Source organism: Monomorium pharaonis, chromosome 3 (assembly GCF_013373865.1).
Source record: "Monomorium pharaonis isolate MP-MQ-018 chromosome 3, ASM1337386v2, whole genome shotgun sequence".
Classification (NCBI taxonomy): Eukaryota; Metazoa; Arthropoda; class Insecta; order Hymenoptera; family Formicidae; genus Monomorium; species Monomorium pharaonis.
In genome coordinates, this window is record NC_050469.1 from 26,811,043 (window position 1) to 26,834,358 (window position 23,316).

The 23,316-nt window shown below is 37.0% G+C and overlaps 5 protein-coding genes and 1 long non-coding RNA gene across 7 annotated transcripts; 4 read left to right on the top strand and 2 right to left on the bottom strand.

Moving 5' to 3' along the window:
• Positions 1 to 3,215: 3,215 nt before the first annotated feature.
• On the top strand, positions 3,216 to 7,365 carry LOC105830441 (cap-specific mRNA (nucleoside-2'-O-)-methyltransferase 1). Its single transcript, XM_012669755.3, has 4 exons — positions 3,216 to 3,419; positions 3,613 to 3,721; positions 3,794 to 5,870; positions 6,216 to 7,365. The coding sequence occupies exons 2-4, from the start codon at positions 3,679 to 3,681 to the stop codon at positions 6,715 to 6,717; spliced, it is 2,622 nt and encodes an 873-aa protein (XP_012525209.1). The 5' UTR covers positions 3,216 to 3,419; positions 3,613 to 3,678; the 3' UTR covers positions 6,718 to 7,365.
• A 704-nt stretch (positions 7,366 to 8,069) lies between these two features.
• Positions 8,070 to 11,098, bottom strand: LOC105830440 (N-alpha-acetyltransferase 60). The gene is made up of 2 exons (XM_028188882.2): positions 10,375 to 11,098; positions 8,070 to 9,459 (listed from the first exon to the last, which is right to left on the bottom strand). Exons 1-2 carry the CDS (start codon positions 10,727 to 10,729, stop codon positions 8,882 to 8,884), a joined length of 933 nt encoding a protein of 310 aa, XP_028044683.2. The 5' UTR covers positions 10,730 to 11,098; the 3' UTR covers positions 8,070 to 8,881.
• Positions 9,091 to 10,275, top strand: LOC118644988. The gene is made up of 2 exons (XR_004962750.1): positions 9,091 to 9,225; positions 9,305 to 10,275. It is a non-coding gene; the product is annotated as an uncharacterized LOC118644988 (long non-coding RNA).
• A 77-nt stretch (positions 11,099 to 11,175) lies between the features above and the next one.
• On the top strand, positions 11,176 to 14,705 carry LOC105830439 (tether containing UBX domain for GLUT4). 2 transcript variants are annotated; one of them, XM_012669752.3, is made up of 8 exons: positions 11,176 to 11,310; positions 11,775 to 12,024; positions 12,130 to 12,185; positions 12,272 to 12,521; positions 12,825 to 13,295; positions 13,370 to 13,727; positions 13,816 to 13,981; positions 14,056 to 14,705. In XM_012669752.3, exons 2-8 carry the CDS (start codon positions 11,938 to 11,940, stop codon positions 14,219 to 14,221), a joined length of 1,554 nt encoding a protein of 517 aa, XP_012525206.1. In that variant the 5' UTR covers positions 11,176 to 11,310; positions 11,775 to 11,937; the 3' UTR covers positions 14,222 to 14,705. The 2 variants fall into 2 exon arrangements, with proteins under 2 accessions (XP_012525206.1, XP_036140946.1); XM_036285053.1 differs by having other exon boundaries at positions 13,816 to 13,988; positions 14,056 to 14,189.
• LOC105830438 (protein ecdysoneless) lies at positions 14,391 to 17,395 on the bottom strand. The gene is made up of 5 exons (XM_012669750.2): positions 16,871 to 17,395; positions 16,287 to 16,780; positions 15,692 to 16,199; positions 15,375 to 15,576; positions 14,391 to 15,287 (listed from the first exon to the last, which is right to left on the bottom strand). The coding sequence occupies exons 1-5, from the start codon at positions 17,148 to 17,150 to the stop codon at positions 14,861 to 14,863; spliced, it is 1,911 nt and encodes a 636-aa protein (XP_012525204.1). The 5' UTR covers positions 17,151 to 17,395; the 3' UTR covers positions 14,391 to 14,860.
• A 173-nt stretch (positions 17,396 to 17,568) lies between these two features.
• On the top strand, positions 17,569 to 22,389 carry LOC105830437 (xylosyltransferase oxt). Its single transcript, XM_012669749.3, has 7 exons — positions 17,569 to 18,008; positions 18,103 to 18,587; positions 18,668 to 18,810; positions 18,887 to 19,053; positions 19,547 to 19,928; positions 20,154 to 21,115; positions 21,823 to 22,389. Exons 1-7 carry the CDS (start codon positions 17,838 to 17,840, stop codon positions 22,279 to 22,281), a joined length of 2,769 nt encoding a protein of 922 aa, XP_012525203.1. The 5' UTR covers positions 17,569 to 17,837; the 3' UTR covers positions 22,282 to 22,389.
• Positions 22,390 to 23,316: the final 927 nt, after the last annotated feature.

Genomic DNA, 23,316 nt, shown 5'->3' on the forward strand with positions numbered 1-23,316 from the left:
CAAATAATTCTATATACAATATTTCTTAGTCTTTGAGGAGGTATTCTAGTGCGACGGATACTTTCTCAGTTTTTTTTCAGAATTGTATTAAGAAAGTAGATAAACAATATCGTTATCAAAACTTTTTCTTTTTATTATTTATTATTTAATTTTACCCCCAAAAATTTTTCATTAAAATCGTCAAATAATATGATAAGAACGGACATTATTTAGCAACCGAAACGAAGGAACACGTGGCGAGATACGCGCAAACCGGAAAAGACGCTTCACGGGTTACACGACCAATACTCGACTGTGGACGATATATTAATAAAACACAATTTGTTTCTATAAATCTTGTAATCCTGACAAAACCTAAAAAAAAGTGTTGGATAGTAAACATGATTCTGTCTCTCTAGATAATCTGATACCAAAAAATAAAAAGGATTCTTAAAATATACTTTTTGGGCTTTAATAACTTTTGTAAAAATAAGTATTTCAATGTAATTCTTGTTCGGGTTATAGACACACGTTCTCTGAAGATGTGTGCAAAGAGGCGACCCGCGCGCGCGCGATCGGTTCATTAATTTTTGAGCTATTATATCTACCAATCTTGAAAACGTGGTTTGGAGAAAAACACGTTTAAAATTTTAAAAACTTCTTGTAGCCTTCGCTAGAAAAAATTTACCTGCCATTGTAACGCTATTGTTCACGCGATGGTAGGCGGCTTAGAGGAAGTGCGCGCTTCGCCCTAACGACCTTCAAAACTCAGGTATTTGACCTGACTCGAAGAAATTTTTTTGCATACTTATTTTATATATTATAAACCTTCGAAAAATGCAAAAAAAATTTGATTTTTTTGACCGGTTACTCTAGAATATCCCCTTAAATTGCTTATTAAAAAAATAAAAGTAATTTCTATTACTTACTACTTATTACTAATTTCTATTACTACTTAACTACTATTATAAATATCTAAAAAATAAAAATTTATTTGAAGTAAAATTATAATATGATAAGAACGGACTACATTACCTAGCAACCGAGACGAAGGAACACGTGGCGAAATACGCGCAAACGGGAAAAGACGCTTCAAGGATTAGGGTGCATCCCGATGGAGGAGAATTAACAGAATGGAATAGAAACGGAATGGAAATATAAAGAGGGATTGACCAATCAGAGTAATTTTGTAAAGTGCAAAATGCAGAAAAATGCGTCATAAAAGTCGCCCGACGGACCATGCAGGATATGCTTTGCCACTTTTAAAAGTGTATCCGTTCCGAGACAGTTCTGTATATGGGGATCCAGCTCATCAAAAAACGGAACGGAAGTGAAATGGAATTACTCTGATTGGTCAATCTCTCTCTATATTTCCATTCCGTTTCTATTCCGTTCCGTTAATTCTTCTCCATCGGGATGCACCCTACGACCAATACTCAACTGTGGACAATATATCAATAAAACACAATTTGTTTCTATAAATCTTGTAATTCTGACAAAGTTTATTTGCCTTTCTAACGTTTTCTTACAAACTATGATTTGTTCTCAAAAATAGAGAAATGTATTGGTTTACGCTCCATGATAATTTTATATTTCATATCGCAATATGAGAAAGATACAATAAAGAGAGATAGAAGCAAAATAATTTTAAGAAGCCACAAACATATAAAATAATCTAATATACGCATTACTTCAAACAATGCAATTTGCAAAAAAATTAATGCAAATTTTATTCTTGCTTTTAAAGAATTTGATTACAATTAATAGATTTTATTTTATATATTTAAGAAAATTATAAAAATATACAACTCTCGAAATAAGCTATAAGAATATGTAATAAAAAATATGTAATTTCACTTAGAAAGATATGTTTATAAAGGTATAATTTTTACGTGACCTACAGAGGACTATCCAAAATCAAATCAATGGCACCATCTTATGTCTCCCTTCGAGTCAAACAACTTTTGTCTAAAACATTTTAGTTTACTGGGTTTAATTTTCCAGATATTGGGCTAGATTATTTAAAATGGGACATCCCGTATATATAAATTATATTTTTATTTATATTATTATTTAAACAAATAATCATGTTTTTATAGTAGGTACAGTGCAATATTTAGTTTACGAGAATAAGTGGGTATCACTGTTAAAAGCTTAGTTTGTAAGCGATCTGTCTTTAATATAATATCTATAGTTGTATTAACAGTTCTTTTTCATTAAAAAAAATTTTACTATATATAAAAAAAATAAATTTAAAAAAAATTATTGTAAATATTTTTAATAAACGTTTTGTTAGGTTTGGATTAATTAGTAGTTGTATAATACATTTTACTTAAAAAATGCCAAATAAAAGTGAGAATTAATATCCTATGCGAGATAAAATATTGAAAAATATTTCCAAATAATATTTTTTAAAAAATAGACACTTTAAAAAAATTTAATTTGTGTAAAATAAATTTAAAAACATACAAATGGTAATAATTTTAAAAATATTAAAAAATGATTAGAAAAATTTTAAGAATAGTTTTTTATTACCCCCAAAATATTTTCCAAAATATGTAAAATACATTTTTTTAATGCTATTTTAAACTTTAATAATACATATTTCTTCTTTTTATAATCTTGTTGCAAAATATTAAAAAAATATTATTTTAAGCATTATTGATTTTATAATCTTTTCAAATATTTATAAAACATATTGTTGAATGCATTATAGATTATCCCATAATTATAAAAATTAATAAAAATTTTTGAAAGATATTTTCACAATTTAAACAATTATATTTTTAAGAATATAAACAATTGTTTATTAGAATGCAAAAGTAATTAGAAATATTTTCGAGTAGTTTTACATACATTTCATTTTCTTCGACAGAATTAATAGTATCTCATCGGTGTGTTTATACAACTATATACTGCAATGAAAAACATTCAATTTCTGGCGCCAGTTAACGGTTATCTTGAACGTATACTTTTATATATGGCATATTCGTTCCCATCGTTAAAACCAAATACTTTTTCCTGTGTTTCTTTCCTATCGGTTACCATTAGGTTTGTTCTTTTTAGCTGCACTTTTTAAATGCAACAAATTAAAGTGAAACAAATGACCTGTTCTTTTTCGCTGTACTGCTGCACTGGTGCAATAAGTTAGAATGAGAAAAAATATACTTGTCTTATTTTAACTTATTGCATCAGTGCACCTAGTGCAGCAGTGTAGCTAAAAAGAACAAGCCATTGGAAACATGGCCATTGCTACATATTGCGCAGGACCGAAATTTAACCTAAATGTGATGTTGTGACTTAAAATAAGGAAACATTTATATAAAAGAGAAAAAATGCCAATAAGCATGAATAAACTGTAAAATAAATAGCATACCGTGAACGATTTTATTATCACATTTATATTTCATTAAATATTTAACTACAAATATATTCAAGATGTACGTTTATTAAAATTGTTTCAAACTAATATCGAAAAGTATAATTTTCAACTGTTTCTTTAATTATCTTTCACAAAGTGTATTTTTCTTTTACTGCCTCTATAAACTTAGCTAAAATGTATTAAATGCAGAATTGTTTTTATAATGTTTCTTATTTTGAAATATTTAATAAATGCTTTTTATTATTTTACAGGTTGCGAAGGTCGATTTTGATTAGCGAGCTTTTGAAAGCGTTGAGAAACGTGCGGTTAATATCGGCATGGGTGTCATTTCTGCATGTTCCAAAGAAAAGTGTCCATACTGTATGTATTCTAATTGTTTTTGACATTTTTATTTCTAGAGGCAAATTGTATAATTGGATTGTCTTTTGTCAGGTATTTCTAACATTGATCCTTCTGAGTTAGATGCTATCGAGTATACCAAATTCTACAATCATTTCAAGCGGAATAATATAAGACAGTGTACACAAAGTTCTAACAGCGAGCTATTCAGCCCTCATCAAACAAGGTATTTGAAGATGGAGTACGAATGGGAAAATAGTTACATTCGTGAAAGCCATAGTAAGAAGAGAAAGCTGAATAACGAAGAGGCTATAGGCGTTGATGCATCTCCAGAAGAAAAGTATACCGAAGAGAATGAAGCAGCATATAATGTCCACAATGCAGATGCTGACAGTGGTGGCGAGACTAATGTGTCTAACAAGGTTCAGCATATGATGATGAAAATGGGATACAAACCGGGTAAGGGTCTCGGAAAGGATGACCAGGGTCGTGCAGAGCCTATAGAAGCGGTCGCACAACACGGTCGACGAGGATTTGGGCATGTTGTTCCTGGTCTCAAGGAAGCAAGTCTCCGATGGAATCCAAAGACTGAAGAGATAAAAGCTATAGAAGATATTGAATGGCTACAAAATGCGCACTCTGCTGCAGATACGTCCCCGATGTTACTCGACTGGTTGAAATTGGGATGGAAGAAATACAGTTTGGACGATGAGAACCTGTTTTGCGATCCGGACATTTTGAAACGAGTGATTGCTAGTAAAACCATATTCGACAGTCTAGACAAGTCAGAGATGCGTAAGGCGAGGGCACGTGCGAATCCGTATGAGACAATTCGCAGCATGCAATTCCTAAATCGCGCAGCCGTGAAGATGGCAAATATAGATAGAGCATGTGACTTCATGTTTACTAATCCGAAGAACGTGGACTCTAACGAGTTACTATACTTTGCGGATGTGTGCGCCGGTCCAGGTGGCTTCAGCGAGTACATAATGTTCAGGAAGAACTGGCACGCCAAAGGATTTGGATTCACTTTGAAGAATAGTAACGATTTCACGTTGGACGAGTTCTTCGCCGGCCCATGCGAGACTTTCCATCCGTTTTATGGGCCCAAGGAAAACGGAGACGTAATGGACGCACAGAATCAAGAAGCATTTCAATCGCTGATTATGAAGCACACCAACAACAAGGGTGTGCACTTTATGATGTCAGACGGTGGATTCTCAGTGGAGGGACAGGAGAACATTCAGGAGATTCTGTCGAAACAGTTATATCTGTGCCAGTGCCTGGTAGCCCTGAGAATAGTGAGACCGGGCGGACACTTTGTTACGAAGCTGTTCGACTTATTCACGCCTTTCAGCATCGGGCTTATTTATCTGATGTACAAGTGCTTCGACAGTATCTCCATTTTCAAACCCAACAGTTCCAGGCCAGCCAATTCAGAGCGTTACCTGATATGCAAGGCGAAGAGGCTCGATACGCGAGAGATCACGAATTATTTGATTCACGTCAATAACATGCTCTCATCGCAGGACGATAAAAACGACGTAATTGAACTGGTACCACTCGATGTGTTGGAGGCGGACAAGGAGTTTATAAGTTACATGAGAAACTCCAACAACATTTTAGGACAAAAACAGATAACAAGTCTTCTCAAGATTGCTGCATTTTGCGAAGATCCGACATTGATCGAGTATCAGCAGGCGACCATGAAGGAGGAGTGCCTTAAGTATTGGAAGCTGCCAGTTCAAGCTAGAATGAGGCCTCCGATATCGAAGCCTCAGGACAAGGCGCAGGAGATCCTGGGTGGTGACCTAGCACTGCTCAGTTGCGAATCAACTAAACTAAAGAACGACAACATACAGATATTGAGTCAACCATACGACTGGTACTGTATGCCATGTGGTTCTGGCCCATACGTTGAGGAGGATAAGCAGGCGACGTTTTACTTAGGCCTAGGAAGAAGAAAGGTGTTTCGATATCTGAGAGGCAAATGGGAATCTGTGGGGGACGCGAAGATCGAACTACCAGCCAATACTCTCATATACGCCGAGCTGGTGTACGAGACAAAATGGACAAGTGGAAAGTTCTTCTTGAAAACGCGCGCATTACACATTTTGGATGCGTATATGCTTGGTGGAGAGGATGTGAGCAAGATGTATTTATCCAAGAGGTAAATCTCTTTTGTCTTTTATCAAATATATAAAAATATCAGTAACATGATCTAAAATATTGATATTGAAATATAAAAGCTATCGGGGTTGGGTGTAAGTTAATATAATATTTCTAAATAAATAAAATTTAAGCTAATAACTTGTCAAATTAATTTAATGTCAAGTTTTTATAAATTAGAGGCTTTTTTGTATTTCGAATGAGATCGAACAGATCAAACATGCAATATATTTTAATCATCTGAGCGCTAGTTCTAAGGGAAATACCTTGAAGTTCAATGAAATATATAATTACTATAACTAATACTCATAACTAATATTTTAATGAATAATATCTGATGTTTCAGGTATCAGCTTACGAAGAAATTTTGCGATGCCTTGTGGAAGCCAATACCCAATGATTACATTTGCGTTCGTGCTAAACCAAGATTCTGGCTAACCCCAGATATACAGAAGAAACTGCGAGTCACACAGCGCCGAAATGTAAAAATGCCCATCTCATTTGAGTTTCCGAAAAGTCCTCAAGAATACGAAAGCGATACTGATATGCAAGAACCCGTGTACTCGGCTTTCAACACCGTAATGTTTATACGAAGTATCGCTCCGCCATGGGCGCGTCATCTTAGTAGGACGACCGGCGAATTTTATGTCTATAACGCAGTTACGAAACAAACGGAATATGAAGTCCGAAATAAAATGCACAACAGACCACCCGAGGCCGAGGCCAATTTCACGCGGGCGTTTAATGATAGAGTCATCTGGAATTGGCCACATGACACAAACAATACGCTTAATATGGATTCTCTAGTTAACGCTATAACTCAAATGCTGAATCCACACAGAAAATAGTGGTAGTAAAGTTACAGCTGCATGTACATAGTTTGTATTTATTTTTACTTTTTTGTTTGGAATTGCACGTCGCGTTTTCAGTCTTTTTTACCGTCCGAACTGTTCAAAGTATTCGGTGTTGGATGCCAAGTACAAATCGTTTTTAAGAACAATTTATACGACGTAACAAGAGATGAAGGGTGCTTTCCAGAAACGGTGTGACACAGTGTTGATTTGCATCAAAAATGCTGTTTAATTTTTTTTATTCCACCACAAAAATGTAATGTTGATATCCATGGCCCCAAGTACAATATAGAAATTATAATATTATAATATCATTTCAAACACTGTGTAACACAATGTTGCCAATGTCGTTGTTGAAAAGCACCTGAAGAAAGATATTTCTGACATTCATAGATTCATACATAGAAAAAAGACATATGTATATATAGAATGAAACGAACAAATGTTTTCAAATCGTGAATAAGTTAATAATTTTTTTCTATTATTTCCTAGAACAATTATTAAAATTAAGTTTGTTACAAATTTCATATCTGTTTTTGTCAGATTATTTTGCGGTATTAGATGCAAGATCTTAAAGCAACAATGTATAATCATAGTTACAAATTATATATCATGAGTAATATGATAAATAATAAAACCGATCAGTTTTCTTGTCAAAAAAATAATTGTCAGTATATATCGTCAGTATATATATATTGCACATATATATTTTTTTAAAAACATTCTGTTCCTGTGGACTATTTTAAAATCTTATTTCATTATTTTCAATACTGTTTTCTCATTCTATATATATACTTATATACTGCATATATACGTAAATATACTGTACATATATGTACTTTTAAAAACGTCATTTTGTTTCCGTAGACTATTTTAAAATCTTATTTTTTATACATGTAGAAATAATTCATGTAAATATTAAATATAAGCATAGGAACTAAACAAGAGAGAGAGAACGTGATATCTAAAGCATTTGTAATAAGAAATTTATATAAAATGTAAATATCTGTAAATATAAATTACATTTAAAAAAAAAGATTTAGGTATGCATGCGTAAAATGTATTAAAATTGTTCCTAGTAAATTGTTAATTTGTATAAATTACTTTTTTAAATATATTCCTTATAACCAAAAGTACTTATTTCGTTTTGACAAAATACGTAATTCCGTATGTTTAGAGTTATATTTATAATTATTAAAATTAATTATAAAAATTATAACTATTTTTAAAGAAACTGTGCTTTACGTCACACAGAAAATATTACTATGAGGTGTCTTTTTAATTCCCCATAGATTTATTCCACTAAAAAATTTAAAGTAATTAAAATGGATATCACAAATCTTTTACTATTTCATGTTAATATATTAAGTATTTATTTAATATACAAAATATGTACACAGTTTATACATATATTATACAGTCGATGGCAGCAGAGGTATACAAAGTTTGAATTGTAATAATGCAGTCTTTTAAATTATTCTCGTTTAAAATATCATAATTTGCTCTTATGATTTTCAATCTTCAAATTTTAATAATAATAGAAATTTGAAGACTAAAAATTGTAAATTTGCGTCTCTATTAGATAAAATTATGGTACATGATTTTTAAATCAAAAACAGTCAAATTATCAATAATTATCTTAAAGTTTGTGCTTTCGTAAATTAATAACGATTTAATATTACATAAGCTTTGGAAACAATGGAAGAATATTAGATACTAACATGCAAATGATTTCAACTTAATTATTTTTGGCAGTTACATACCTCGAACTATTACAACATTGTAATAACAATAATTGTAACGATAGTATGTTTAATAACTAGTAATCCTTGGTAACAAAAGCTGTGCTAAAATACTCTGACGCCTTGCTGCCCAAATTTGAGAACAAATTTATTAAATACCTGCTCAAGTTATGCAAATTGATTCATGTCCATTTCTAACTTCATATTAGCACAGGACTATAATAATAATAATAATAATAATAATAATAATAATAATAATAATAATAATAATAAAATCATATAGCCACACTATGGCTATCTACTTTGGATCCGTCAGAACGTTAACCAACTTATGGCACTTTACATGCATATAACATCTCGAGAATTAAAAAAAAGAGACAAATAAATATATAACAGAACATAACAAATCACAAGATGTATCATCTGTGGTAAGAAAGAATGGTGGTTGCCCACAAGAGACGTTGCCAGATCCACCGCGGTACTCTGCACGGCACGAGGTTGGTCATCGCGCCGGCCAGGTGACGGACCCAGTCCCAGATACCCCATGGCGCATGTCCGCCGTTAACATAAAGGACATACGTGAAGCCATCCTTACACTTTCCCCGTATCGAATAATAATAGGGGAGGAAACTGTGCAACCGAAAGTGACACCTCTGATAGAATAATATAGCAGGAGCATTGCTGGAGAGCACGTGTAGGAAGACTGCCTTTACGGAGGAACGTTCAGGTGCGGTGACGTGGGCGAGTAGCTGTTCCAATAGCAGTGAGGCTATGCCATTTCTTCTGTACGCGCGACGTACTCCCAAACTAAGTATATAACCCACAAGACAATTCTTTCCTAGGCTGGAGCACAAGATGCCACGATCCTCCTTGTTCAACCTGGCGTAAGGCTTTATCTCCGCGACGATCAGTCCTATTATCACACCTCCATACACCGCCGCGAGTGCGTAAAACCTCGACGAGCTCGTGATGTCTTCATACCATGAATAAGGATAATCTTGGCAGATAGAAATTAACCATATATTTATTTAATAATTAGTATATTAACTAAAAATTAAAGATTGGTAATTTATTAACAATTTTTGAACGTAACATTTATATAATATTATTAACAATTTTTTTGAAAATAATGTAAACAGAAAAGATGTCATTTCTAAGATACATTTCTAATAATTATATTTTAAATATATTTCTATTAGATACAGAGTTGTATGTTTATATGTAAAATATAATCTACATTACATGTGTACAATATAAACCATGTTTTACATGTCATCTATATAAACAATAAACTGTAGATCATAGAAGATTAAAAAATAGTAAAAATATTTTGTTTTTAATATTTTAAATACTATAATTTTTTTATTTTATCAATATTAAAGTTAGATGTATTAATAATCTTGATAATCTTATGTTATAACTTATTCTTTTATGTTATCCAATTTATAATATTACTTATAAACTTGTATTGTCTCTATGAAAAAGAATTGTATAAACCTAAAGTAAACAATCATAATTTTGATATTTATGCCACAATTCTGATCAAGATATAAGTACATAAATCTAAATTCTGAAATTCTAAAATTTAATGAAACAGTACATCTGTTATTAATGATATGTATCATCTTTATTGTCTGAAGATTTGCTCCATAAATGTTTGTTTTGAAACTCAAGATATATAATATAGATAATAGCGTTTGTATTGTTACATCGCAGCTCTTTCTCTTCAGGTGCAAAGCATTACATTTAGATACATTTCCGTCCTCTCATCTTCCCTAAATTATTTACATTTTCTTTATTGTTGGAGTCCCAATAGGTTAAAAAAAAAGAAATTATATTCGAAAAATATCTCTTAATTCTGCATCTCGTTCTCTCTCCTTAAACTTAGGCAAACAAGAATTTGATGTCTCACCTATAGGGAACCAGTCTTGGCAGAGCGAGCGTACTTCCTCTAGGTCGTCGGGGCAGAGGAAGCGCAGTTGTACCTCGCCCAGGACGCACAGCGGTACTGTGACCGCCGACGTCGTCACCGTGACCGGCGGCGTCGTCACGGGGGTTGTCGTCGTCGTCGTTGAACCACTGCCGATGGTGGTGATACTGCTGCTGGCCGAGCAGCTCCTCGCGACAGTCTCATCCGTGGTGAACGGGGCGCGTTGCTTGACGTCGGGCGGGCCGACGCCGCTGCACGCGGCGACGGCACCGCCGAGCTCGCTCTCGTCGATCTCCGGCAGTATCACCGGCAAGTACCGGTTAAAAGACACGACCATCGCGCCGCGGTCGCTTGCCTGGTCTCACCTCGCGGTCCGTCATTTGTGTCGTTGTTGCGCTAACGGCGAACGGCGACGGCGAGACGTCAGGCGGCGGCGGCGGCGGTGGTGGCGACGGTTGTCGCTCGTAAACACAGCGACGGCGGCGCGTCGCAGGTACCCTTGCCTCCACTCCGCGCGAGTCGCGTCCGTATGTCTCGCGCCCTTGTTCGGTTGATCCCACGCGACGGGCCAACGGGCCAGACAAGTCTGACACACGCGTTCGTTGTGTTTCTCGCGGCTCCTCCTCCTCTTTCTTTCCGTTCCCTTTTCTCCGCGCGCCCGTGTAAACGACCCTCTCCTCCCGCGCTACGTACACGTGCAGGTCGGCCACACGAATTTGCGAGTCGCAACGGCTCCCCTGGATCCTTGCCAACTGACGTACGAAGAGTACGAACGCGCGGCTACGATTTTTAAAGTTGCGCGCGCAAGCGTCGAAGAAGATCCGTCCGGATGCGATGACAGCTAGCGGATGACAGCTATCGACGGGACTGCCGCGAGGCGACAGCAAAAATTCACGAAGACGCAACTGTCTTCACGTTGTAAGACAATATTTCATGATTTTGATTTAAAAAAAAAACTAAAATTTATTTTTCTTTTTCTTACAATAATTAATTCTTATAGTTTAACGGGTTTCTTACAAGGATCAGAGGGACTGCCGCTGTAGTCCTGATGTTCCTTAATTATTTGTAAGGCTAAAACTATGCATTGTTTTTCCGTCTGAAAAATTCTTAAGACGATATTAGAGAAAGGAATTCTTCAGAAATGGTTTCTCTGTTTATCCCGTTACATTATTTCGAGGCGAAAAGTAACGTAAACTATATCTATAATAATTAAATAATCCCTTCAAAAGGCAAAGTGTTTTCTACATTCTTAATAAGGTAAGCACGTAGATAACGCTCACACAGTAAGAATTAAAGGAGCAAAAAAATAGAAAGGTCCCTTTAAATTGATGTACACGCGTTCGAGTCCCTTTTAACTTTTGCTTTCCCTCCTTTTGTTGCAGGTCGATCAACATTTAACATTGAACACGAGGCTTTATTCGGCCTCATGGAGGGGAGAGGCAGCAAGTGGAACATCTGCGCGAGCGAGTCACTGTGAATCAGCTGTTGGCTTTGCGATAGTTCAGTCACTCAGCACACTTTTGAATTGAAGTTTCGCTGATCACCATGGCGGCAAACAAAACCGTCGTCGTCCTCACGCCGAACGGCCGCCGGCAGAATGTGCGAGTTACAGTTAATACAACAATCCTGCAGGTGAGTCCAGCGCGAGGATTCTCGCGTTAAAGTCAGCGATGTCGATGGAAAAAGCGGCAGGAGCGTTCCTAGCACGGTTAATTCAGACGAAAGGTTTGTTTGCAGATTCTGGAGGAGGTGTGCCAGAAGCAGGGCTTTAACGCCGACGAGTATGACATCAAGTGAGCACGACACTCGAATTTTCCATATCATTTCCTTAACACCGCATATATCTCAATAAATTTCTCTTGCGCTGCTTACGTTACAGACACAATCGTCAGGTGTTAGATCCTAACACAATATTCCGCTTCACTGGTCTGCCGAATAATGCTCAGCTGGAGATGGTGGCCTGCACAAGGACACGTTCCATGTCGAATGTCACGATTGGCATTCAACCAGAGAACGGGGAAAGAGTATTGCACGACTTCCCGCCAAATACAACGCTGGCTCGGGCATTGACGGAAATCTATCCTGATTCTGACCTCGAGAGAGCTGTCTTGATTTACATGCATCGTGAAGTACGTGCTTATCACTTGTTTGCTACAGTCAAAATTGTATTGTTCTTAATTGTTCACAAAAAAAGTAGATTCTGCACGGTGATCATGTAATCCTATTGTTATATTTTTTGAATTACTATTGAACCTTGACGACTCAAAACATTCCAACCAAAACTTTGGTTTCTTAATTTTGTCATTGTAGCAAACAAGCATATATATGGCACATATATGTCATAGAAAATTGATATTTTGCAATAATACGTAATTTATATAAAATAACATAAGCATACAAATAAAATACTAGAACATTTCAAATATTTCTAGGTGTATGGTAGAGATATGTTAGAGAAAACGACGTTAAAGTCGCTAGGCCTGAACAGTGGAAGGGCCATATTAAGGTTGATATATCGTGATCCTGAACAGCTAAAGATTCAGGCACATGTATCTACACTCTTGCTTCCGAAGTCGGTTCCTGCAGATGTCTCATCGAACGATAAAGATTATCAAAAAGTGCCATCCACCTCACACTGTGAGAAAGTGAACAAGACGATTGACATGCCAGCGAAAAGTGCATCAAAAATGGAAAATCGGGAGGAATTGGGTGAGGAGGTAAAGACCGACAACACAAAAGATGAGAAAGTAAATACGTTTAGTAATAAAGAACAAGAAAAATATATATCTAAGATAGAAGAAAGTCATTCCATTGCCACGTCCAGCCACGAAGATCGCTACGAGAAAGATCAGCATGTCCCGAAGGCATGCGCCGTCCAAGAAAATGCGTACGAGATTAAGTTTGTAAGGTGTAATTGTGTATACGTGCAATCGCATTCAGGTGATTGCATTTACTTATCGAAGATTTTGTATTACAGTTAGGAGAGAGAAACGCTCTGGTATTTAATCAGGCTGGTACTCAAGCATTGCCGAAGGATGAGTTGCCCGACAGCTTCTTCGATCTTGATCTACACGACGCGAAGACGCTCTTACGAGATGTCAAACGTCGTCGAGAGCAGCTTGAGGAGGCTCCGCTTCTGACGGAGGCAAAACGTCAGCTGGATCGCGACAAACATTTCCTGAATCGATTGAACAAGTACCGTCGCGCCGTGATTCGCATACAATTTCCTGATCAATTCGTTCTTCAAGGTTTGTTCGGACCGCTGGAGACCATCCAAACTGTTAAAGACTTCATCAAAAACTATCTGGATGATCCAGATTGCGAATTCACTATCTGTGAGTAACAACGTCTTATAATCACATTCATTTTAAAAGATAAATACGTAATAATTGCATTGATAAAATTTTATTTCCTTTTATGCAGATACTACCCCGCCGAGGCACAATTTAAATCCCAACGCACGACTAATAGACGAAAATCTTGTTCCCTCTGCTATCATTTATTATTCCGGACAATCGGCGCTGAAGTCAAGCGTAAAAACAAATCTGACAGATCCTAGAGTTGCCGGGATTGAAGCTGTAAAGTCTAGGTAAAATGTACTGATCACATTACTCGATGTAGATTGTCACATAATTGTATAAATTTTACATATTCCGTCTATAGGACCGTTACGACGCGGAAAGAACAAGATCTAACGACTGAGAGTGATAGAGGCACAGTTGTAGAGAACGATCGTAGCACTCCAGGACCAAGTGGTAGCGGCAAATCATCATCATCAGCTCAGAATCAAAACAGTATACCAAAATGGTTTAAACAGACATTCAAATAATCGAATACCTAATGAATCATCAAAAGGTGTGTTTCCTTAAATTTTAATACAAATAATATACTATACGGTACTTCTATGTATACGCGAGCACGTGTCCGCGCATACATGTCGTATTCCTCTAACAAGTCTTAATAAAATATATAAATCTGTACACAATAATAAACGTCCGTGTCTCTCATTATTATAATTGAAATGTACAAAGCTTTACACGTAAGAGAGAGTCTGATGCTCAGTTAAAATTAGTTACAAAAGTGGAAACAAAATAATACAAATAGTAGGATTCTTACCATCTAACTTTATGGCCGCGATAATAACATCTTAACATCTGTATATATAATTTGTATGAAAAACAGTGATATAGCCAAGTGATGAAAAGTACAACTGTGAAATATGTATCAATGGTACTAACTGTGTGATAAAGGTGCTTTGATCGATAACATTAAGTATATATTTTAAGTAATAAATGTGTAATAATTTGAATAGTAATGAGGCTTTTAGTCCATTGTCTTTTCTCCTTGTTTGTTTAAATGGCAAATGCTGTAATGTATTTTGCAGAATGAAGCGAAAAGGTTGTAATAATGTTTACGAAATGTCAATGTGAATTGACTAATACTAATTGTCTTATTATATGTAGTACCATTAACTTTGTAAGTCGGGCGGTACCGTCGTGGGTGATTGCAACTGCAAATGCATGAGCCTCCGAACGGGACCGCCGATTATGTTCCCGACCGGGCCGGAACCGCCAGCCTCGGCTTCGATACTCTCTCGCAGACTCGCCTCTACGGGATCTGTGCTATTGTTATCGTCCGTTACCACCGAGCTTTCGTCCATTACCATCTGCGCTTGCAGTTGCGAGTCTAACAGCCGCATGTATTTGTCCATATCGCCACCCTTGTCCTCATCATCGCCGCCCAACGATCCCTCCGAGCTGCCCTCGAACTCGTCTTCTCCTCCCGGCACGACTAAGTCGAGGATACCTCTCAACGTACTATCGAACACATCCGCATCGAAGTCTATTCGCGCGCCATCCTCCGTGTCCTGCATGTCATTGTCCATCGATTGTTCTCTACAAATAAAATCAACAATCTGTTTTCTATCATTTTACAAATAAATTTAGAATTGCCTATTTTCTACTGACAGATTGAAATCATACCCTAAGAAATGCACGCCATCAACGTCGCTGGTTTGGTTGAGGAATGACTGCATTTTTTCTCGGAGACTCATCGGCTCTTGATCTAATTTTCTCTTACTCTTAACATTACCCCACTGTTGATTTAAATATGCTTCTAATTGCGCCGGATCTACATGTAACCAACTATCGGTATCGGCAGGACTCAACATGGTTTCATCTTGAGCTACATATAACAAAAAAAAATACTTAAGTCTAGCCAAAAAAGGTGTAAGATTTTTAATGGAAATTATCTGCATACTACTTTTTGAAACAGTTTAAATACATAAATAATAAATTACCATGCATCTCAATGTCATTCGTCTGTATGTTCTCCCATGCTTCTAAAACTTTTTGAGCATCGCTCTCACATAAATTTGTTAGATTATCAAACAAAGTCGCATGCTTCAAGAAATACTCTTTCGCCGTGGACAGCAGTTTATCACGTTCCTGACTACTCTCCAACAGATCTCTAAAATAACCGTTCGCCTCTAAGCGAGCTAGATAAGCGTTGAACGCCGATTCGTTCAGCTTCAACTTTTCAACATCATCGGGAACGTTCGACTGTTCTTTAGTGCGTTTTCTACGTTCCTCATTAGCCCGAGCTACTAGCATCTCTAAACCGCATGCTATCTTAACTCCGAGAACGTGAGCATTGTATTTTGAGCAAGTCGCAGGTGGTATGTTCCAACCTGTTCTTGGATCACCGGTGTAACGACAGTGCGTCACCATCGCGTATAAACACCTAGTCATTTTGACGTTGACCATGGTGCGTTGTTCAGGAGGAAAATATCTCATGGCACGACAAACCTACAATAGAACGCAGCAATAAGTGTACGTTATATGTGAAATCGATTAAACACCTAAAAGAAAAATTAAATTAATTCTATGTTGTACTTTGCGTTCGAGTGGATCCGAATGGCAGATAGTTCTAATCGCTAGAGCTATGAGTCTTGGTTCTACGCGAAGTATGGAGGCTGCCTTCTCTGGCAGGAACGCCCGAGCCTTGTGCCTTCTCTTCTGTATTTCATCAGGATAGATGCCGATTCGCTTCTGCAACACCAGCTGCACCTTCTCCGACATCTTGGATATGTGTGGCTTGCTGTTTATATTGTTCAGTAGATTGAGAAACGACGTTCCCCTCTCTCTGATAACGTGAATATCACCGTTGTGAATAAACACTCGGTCCTGGCACGTCTCAGGGCTGGCCCAGAGTGGCAAAACGTTCGCGGCTTCTATCAGAAGGAATTCCCCGTCAGAGTCCACCACTCTGGCGATCAATCCATCGAAGACCTTAGTGAGTCTGAATATCAAGAACACCGTTAACCACTCGTCTCCTATATCCTCATCAAAACGTAGACTCGCGTAGATGTGAGGCAGGGTATGATAATCTAGTAGAGAAAAATTGATTAGTGTTATTGATTGTTAGTGAATTATCTCGAAGAGTATAACTATGTCATATCTCGAAATGAAACACTCACCTTCCTCGACCGCCGATCCCTCGAGGGTTCGGTTCAGCAGCATCGCCTGTTTGGTTCTGGGACGGAAATTCAGGCTGTCACAGTGCCAGATGTGCTCGGCGACGAACTGAGCGATCTCCTCGTTATATTTGGCGATCTCCTCGCTCAGCCTTACTTCCATCACCATATCCGGATCGGACGTCGTGTAGCAGAACTTGGGGTAAAGAAAACATTCTATGACCTCCTCCTCCTTGGCTTTGTGTGTCAGCATTGCGTTTGCCATTTTCTGGCTCCGTCGCATCTAAAATCCCGTGATTATTCCCGAGCGTATTATTCCCGCCAACAGCGCGCATACACCTGTCACCCCGTGTTCACCGCGTCGACTTCTCGGAACAGACGAGCGATGGTCTCACGGCGGTCATCTGCCGCATGGGCGTTCCTCGTGGATGACCGCATAGACCGATAAAAAGCGTGACTTAAGTTGTTTACTGCATTATTTAAGGCGCGAAAACCATAACCTATTCGGCGCTCTACCGTCTGATCTACCGTCGTCTGCGAATCGTGACGAATCGACGCAACGCAAACGCAGCTCCAGGCCTCAGGGCACGCGCGCTATGACGCACGAGCTAACCGATCTAACCTAACCTAACTTAATCTAGCCCCACGACCTAACCTCCGCGCTGAATTATTCACGGGGGATGCTGTCGTGGTCGTGTCGCAGTGCTCGCTTGCGTTCGATGTATTCGTGCGAAAGCGAAAGATGCGTGCGACGACTTTGGGGTGCCGCGACGCGGGGCGCATGAGTGGAGACGCGCGTTCATCTCTCCGTTAGTGAGGGAAAGGCAAATGGTGACGTGGATGAATTATCTCGCTGATGAAGTCGCCTTCGTGACCGACGAGAGACCGAAACTGTCGTCGATGGATCCGGCTTCCTCGATCGAAGCGTGTCGACAACGGTGAATCGTAAGGCCTCGAGCCTTGAGGAACAATGCCAATCGCCAGGGGCCACCCAGGCGGCCGTTCGTCGAGCTGCCTGCGCAAGTACCGGCTGGTCTTCGCCTTTGGCATAACCGTACTATGTGTCCAGGTCTACCTGCATACATTCTTTGGTCTGGACAATGATGACAAGAGCAAATCCAGCCGGCTGTCGTCTGGAGAGGTAAGTTGTTTGTCCTCGTCTCTTAGAAGAAACGACAGTAACGATAGAAACCAATTTACCAATTTATTTGTCTGATTTTTTCTTTGAATTGTAGGGAGGGTCTTCTCAACCTGAAGAGGATGAAGGTCTGCCGAAGGGCTTACGTCAACTGAAACTTCCACCTGATAAGCAAGCAAACTCGAATAGGCAGACTTGGTCGCAATCACAGCTACCAAGAAATCGCACAACCAAAATCAAGCTGGATCGCAAATCGTTGAATTTCACGCCTGCGTGCGAGGTCACGGTCCGGGAGGCGGTGAGCGCTGTGATGCGTGCTCAGAGCCAAGCATGCAAGCAACGCATTGTCAATGTGACGTGCCTTAGCCAGCAAGGTTTGTTGTACCCGGAAGGAGTACAATCCTTGTGTCCCCATTCTCCAGGTTTCACAGGCATACCGATCAACTTGGGTTGCTTCAAGGATGACAAGACACTGAGAGCGCTCTCTGGTTATTATCACGTCTTTAAAGGGAACAATACGCCCGAGCGTTGCGCCTATATGTGTCTTCAATCGGGATTTCCATATGCTGGTACAGAATACTCGTTAGTATCTTGATTAATTTGAGATTTGATATATTAATGCGCTGCATAATCCTTTTTCAATGCATCATGCGATTTTTTAGGGTGGAATGTTTTTGCGGAATGGAAGAGCCATTGCAGACGAAACGGTTACCAGATTCCAGCTGCAATATGAAATGCTCTGGCAATCCGAAACAGACGTGTGGTGGTTATTTAACGATTAACATATATTGGACTGGTATTCAAAGTAAATGAATACAAATAAGCACAGACGCCTACGATCTGTGCTGTATTATTAAAGAGTCTTTTTTATTTTGATTCAGGATTCAAAGCGCAAGAAGCGAAAAATTCTAGTTTGAAGAATGAATTCGAGCAACCTGTGCGAATAGCTTATCTGCTGACGGTGAATGGAAGGGCGAGTCGGCAAGTGAAACGACTTATCAGTATTTTATATCATCCTTCACATTTATTTTATATCCATGTTGATGCGGTAAGTACAACAAAAACGAAAGACTTTAATTATAATTTGGATAAGACAATAAATCCTTTCAAATGGATGTGAATAAATAATGCAGCCGAAAATTATTTTTTATACTATCTACCCACTTGGAATTTATCCTATATTACTACATGGAAATTTGACAAATCTTGATCTTCTGATCAATTAATTTAACTCATTTTGCTTTGATGGAACTAAGGCTCTTGAGCAAAAATGTAGTTTGAAAAAGTAAAACTATTGTATTTCTGAAAAATCTTGTAGGCAGACAAATGGACAATTAACACTGTAAAATTATAAAGCAGCTACTTTAATTTACTATGATGCATTTATAACATTGGATAATTGAAATCATTATAAAACACAAATTTTTTATTATATATATTTTTGTTAAAAAAACTTTCTTTATCTGTAATGGTTTTTGAATTGTTTTTATTATAACATTGATAAATTGATTAATTGTTTTAATAAAATTGTGTGTTTTTAGAGGCAAGATTATTTATATCGCGAAATGTTAGAGCTGGAAAAGTCATGTAAATTAAACAATATCAAAGTGGCGAGAGGGGAGGGTTTGCGACATGCAAGTATTTGGGGTGGCGCAAGTCTCTTGACAACATTTCTGAAGTCCGCGCAACAAATGCTCGCGTATAACCAACACTGGGACTTTCTTGTAAATTTATCAGAGTCCGACTTCCCTTTGAAAAGCAATAATCAGCTGACTGAGTTTCTCAGTTGGAACAGAGGTATGAACTTTGCAAAGTCGCACGGAAGAGAGGTTCAGCGTTTTATAGCTAAACAGGGTTTAGACAAGACCTTCGTCGAATGTGAGGCACGCATGTGGCGAATCGGCGATCGAAAATTGCCAGATGGTATGTTAAAAAATTTTTATTTTACAATTTTTTAGTTTTCTTATGCATATATTTTTTTTTAATTGAAAGAGTTGATCTGGTACAAACAGTATTGATATAAACTTGTCTACAACATATGCACTACTATTCATAAACTTGAGATGCTTGCTTCCTTGCATCTCATGAAAAATTAACTTAAAATATATATAAAATTTTTATATACATTATTTTTCATTATCTTTATAGGTATTCAGATTGATGGCGGTAGCGATTGGTTCGCTCTGACCCGAGACTTTGTCGAGTACGTTGCTAATCCGAATCCCGATCAATTGGTGGCCAATCTGTTAAAACTGTTCAAATATACTTTGCTACCGGCTGAATCATTTTTTCATACGGTGTTGAGAAACTCACGATTCTGCAATACTTATATAGATAATAATCTACACATGACTAACTGGAAGAGAAAATTGGGGTGCAAGTGTCAATACAAGGCCGTGGTGGATTGGTGCGGATGCAGTCCGAATGATTTCAAGCTCGAGGATTTTAATCGATTGAGAAACACAATGGACCGCAATATATTTTTCGCCCGTAAATTTGAACCTGTCATCGATCATAGAATCATAAACCGCGTAGAGGAATGGCTTTATCCCGATCGAACAAACAAAACGGCTAAATTGTGGAGCTACGACATGTACTGGCAAAGTCTTTATCATCACGCAGATCTGAGTCCGTTACCGGACGATGCTTTGTTAACGCTCTCGTATTCTTTGGCGAGATTGGTTTACCGCAAACTGAATGTGGATTACAAGAATGTCCGCTTGTTAGAAAACACCGCGTATTTTCGCGAAAACCGTTTTGCTGGTATACTAATTCTGGCGGAGAACAAAGACGAAACGTCCTCCAACATACCTGTACCACCTAACATTCGCGCGAAACGCGTAGAAGCTTTAATCTCCATGAGACATAACTTTTCCGCCAGTAAATTATGGTCAGGAAAGATACGAAGTCTTTCTGTTAGCACAGACTACGATCAAAAGGAGCAGACGTTTAGGAATTTGATGGGCAGCATAGGGCCGTACTCGTCTCCGGTCTTGGCTTACGAGTTTGACGCAGGTATTACAATACCGCAGAATGTATCGATCTTATGGATTGATCCGCATGGTCGCCTTGCTGAAGTGAATCACGTGCTGCTTGAAGAGATGATCTTGGTAATTATCATGCGCTAAATGATGGGTAAAATGGGCCAACGTTGGTTCCTGGAGTTACAAGTAGAAACGGTATAGTTTTTTGTAATTTTTTGAGCTGCTGATCCAGATTAAAAAATTTTTTATTTGTTAAGAAAGTGAAAAACTAGGTTCTTATATATTTAATAGTTTCATATGATGAAATTATTAAATATATAAAAACTTATTATAAGAACAGTCACCCGAAATCATAGTGACTTCAATAAATTTTCAAATTCAAATTTCATATTTAAAACTTTGAAAAAGGTAAAAAAAGTCATGTTTTTCATAAATTATTTTCAATATTAAAATTTTGTTACGTAAACCATTGGAGCACATTTTAGAATACTTGACATGTAATTTTTTCAAGTCAAAAGCACATACTTTTAACGTGACAACTGTTTAAAGTTGTTGGGATCACCATGATCCCAGTGACAGTATAAAAATTTTTTGGATGTGTGACCGTAAGGATTAAAAAAAGTGTAAAATTATAATAAAATATAGTATTACGCAGAAATCGACCGATGTGTACAAAAATTATAAAAAATATAAAATATATAATTGTTACTCCAGAGCTTCAGAAATTTGGCTCTTTTTACTTTTGATTGGCTTTTAATTCAGTTTTTTTCTTTTGGTTGGACTTTAAACATTTTTTTCTCAATGATTACATAACTTTATGTTTATTCTTTCAGATAGGACATGTTAAGCCGCAGCTAAATGAACAATTGACCGTTGGTACTTGGCGGCTATTATTAGTTGCTGATACTCAATTAATAGCAAAATTAAAATTCCTGGTGATTCCACTGTCCTATTGGAAGGCCAAGAAGATAAACTTAGATAAGGCGAAGGAAATAATAGACGGCCCGAGCACCGTCTATCATATTACAGAGGAGATGAATAAGAATTGGTCGAAGTTAGTGAAATCCGCAATAGTAAGCGACCAGATTGCGCAGAGTCAGAATAGAATTGATGAGGATCTCGACAATTGGTTGGACAGATTAGTATACGAGCACTACGAGATCGACGAGATATGTGACGTTGACGATGAGACTCTGTTCAAATCGAAGCTACAAAAATGTCAGGATACCCTCTGGAGCTCCCTGAGCCCCGATTCAAAGGCTGATACTCGTAACCTATGTCAAAACTACTAATTAATTATTTTACCAACTACGTGCCATTTTCGCCGTTTTGAAACTTATTATACGTGTATAAAGACATCTTTAGATATTTTTATATCGATTAAACTGTACACACATATATATATATGTATATACTTAATATTTAGAAAAATGTGTATATATATATATATATATATATATATATATATAAATATATATGTATACATACATTTTTGGTATATGTTGTGTGATTAATACTTCTGTCGAATATTTTCACATTAAAAATTAATGGATTATATTAATAAGATGGAATGTCAATTTCTTTACATTTTAAGGAAGAAACATTTTTAAGAACAGCCCCTAAAGGAGCATGCTCTTATATTGGATGGTAATATAGATAATACACATTTCATGAAGTTAAGCCGATGGTTATAATTAATTAAAGAAAGGTATGATTAATTTTTTAAAAATATGTTATACAATTTATACAGGGTGTCTTATTTTAATTGCCGCAAATGCTTTAAAAAAATATTGAGGATAGAAAAAATGCTGCGCGTGTGCGTGCACTTTTATAGAATTAATTTGTTACGTCTTAAATTAGGTTTTAGATAAAATAACCGAAGAGTTCAAATAATTCGAGGTATTCAAAAAACAGACTTTCAGGTCAAATATTTTGGACAGTTTAAACTCGTAAAATGATCAGACTAGTGTAAATTCGTTATGTTTGAAGTTTAAACAGGACAAAAAGATTAAAAACGCAGTATATATTAGAAATACCGAGCAGTTCTTTACTGTTCTATTCGATTTTTATTACTTACAATTTTCAAAAATTTTTACACTTAAAACAAGATAAATATATGTATACATACAGAAAGCAAAGATTTTTAATGAAAAAAAGTGCGAGCAACACGAACAGGCCTAATTACAAAAATTTTCAAAAAAGGTTCAAATTATAACTGTCCAAACTATTCATCTGACGTTTCGAGCACTGATCTGATTATTCTCATAATTATTGCTTTAAACAGTTTCATTCACATATTACATTTTTTATTTAGATATATTACATCA

Excerpts from the sequence above, each read along its gene's own strand:
- LOC105830441 (XM_012669755.3), top strand. The coding sequence starts at position 3,679 with ATGGGTGTCATTTCTGCATGTTCCAAAGAAAAGTGTCCATACT. Across the intron at positions 3,722-3,793 it reads CAAAGAAAAGTGTCCATACT|GTATTTCTAACATTGATCCT; the intron begins GTATGTATTCTA and ends GTCTTTTGTCAG. Across the intron at positions 5,871-6,215 it reads AAGATGTATTTATCCAAGAG|GTATCAGCTTACGAAGAAAT; the intron begins GTAAATCTCTTT and ends CTGATGTTTCAG.
- LOC105830440 (XM_028188882.2), bottom strand. The coding sequence starts at position 10,729 with ATGGTCGTGTCTTTTAACCGGTACTTGCCGGTGATACTGCCGGAGATC. Across the intron at positions 9,460-10,374 it reads CCAAGACTGGTTCCCTATAG|ATTATCCTTATTCATGGTAT; the intron begins GTGAGACATCAA and ends CTATCTGCCAAG.
- LOC105830437 (XM_012669749.3), top strand. The coding sequence starts at position 17,838 with ATGCCAATCGCCAGGGGCCACCCAGGCGGCCGTTCGTCGAGCTGCCTG. Across the intron at positions 18,588-18,667 it reads TATGCTGGTACAGAATACTC|GGTGGAATGTTTTTGCGGAA; the intron begins GTTAGTATCTTG and ends GCGATTTTTTAG. Across the intron at positions 19,054-19,546 it reads TTTATATCCATGTTGATGCG|AGGCAAGATTATTTATATCG; the intron begins GTAAGTACAACA and ends GTGTGTTTTTAG.
- LOC105830439 (XM_012669752.3), top strand. The coding sequence starts at position 11,938 with ATGGCGGCAAACAAAACCGTCGTCGTCCTCACGCCGAACGGCCGCCGG. Across the intron at positions 12,186-12,271 it reads GCCGACGAGTATGACATCAA|ACACAATCGTCAGGTGTTAG; the intron begins GTGAGCACGACA and ends CTTACGTTACAG. Across the intron at positions 13,982-14,055 it reads ATTGAAGCTGTAAAGTCTAG|GACCGTTACGACGCGGAAAG; the intron begins GTAAAATGTACT and ends TTCCGTCTATAG.
- LOC105830438 (XM_012669750.2), bottom strand. The coding sequence starts at position 17,150 with ATGCGACGGAGCCAGAAAATGGCAAACGCAATGCTGACACACAAAGCC. Across the intron at positions 16,200-16,286 it reads CGGATCCACTCGAACGCAAA|GTTTGTCGTGCCATGAGATA; the intron begins GTACAACATAGA and ends GTTCTATTGTAG. Across the intron at positions 15,577-15,691 it reads GAATGACATTGAGATGCATG|CTCAAGATGAAACCATGTTG; the intron begins GTAATTTATTAT and ends TGTTATATGTAG.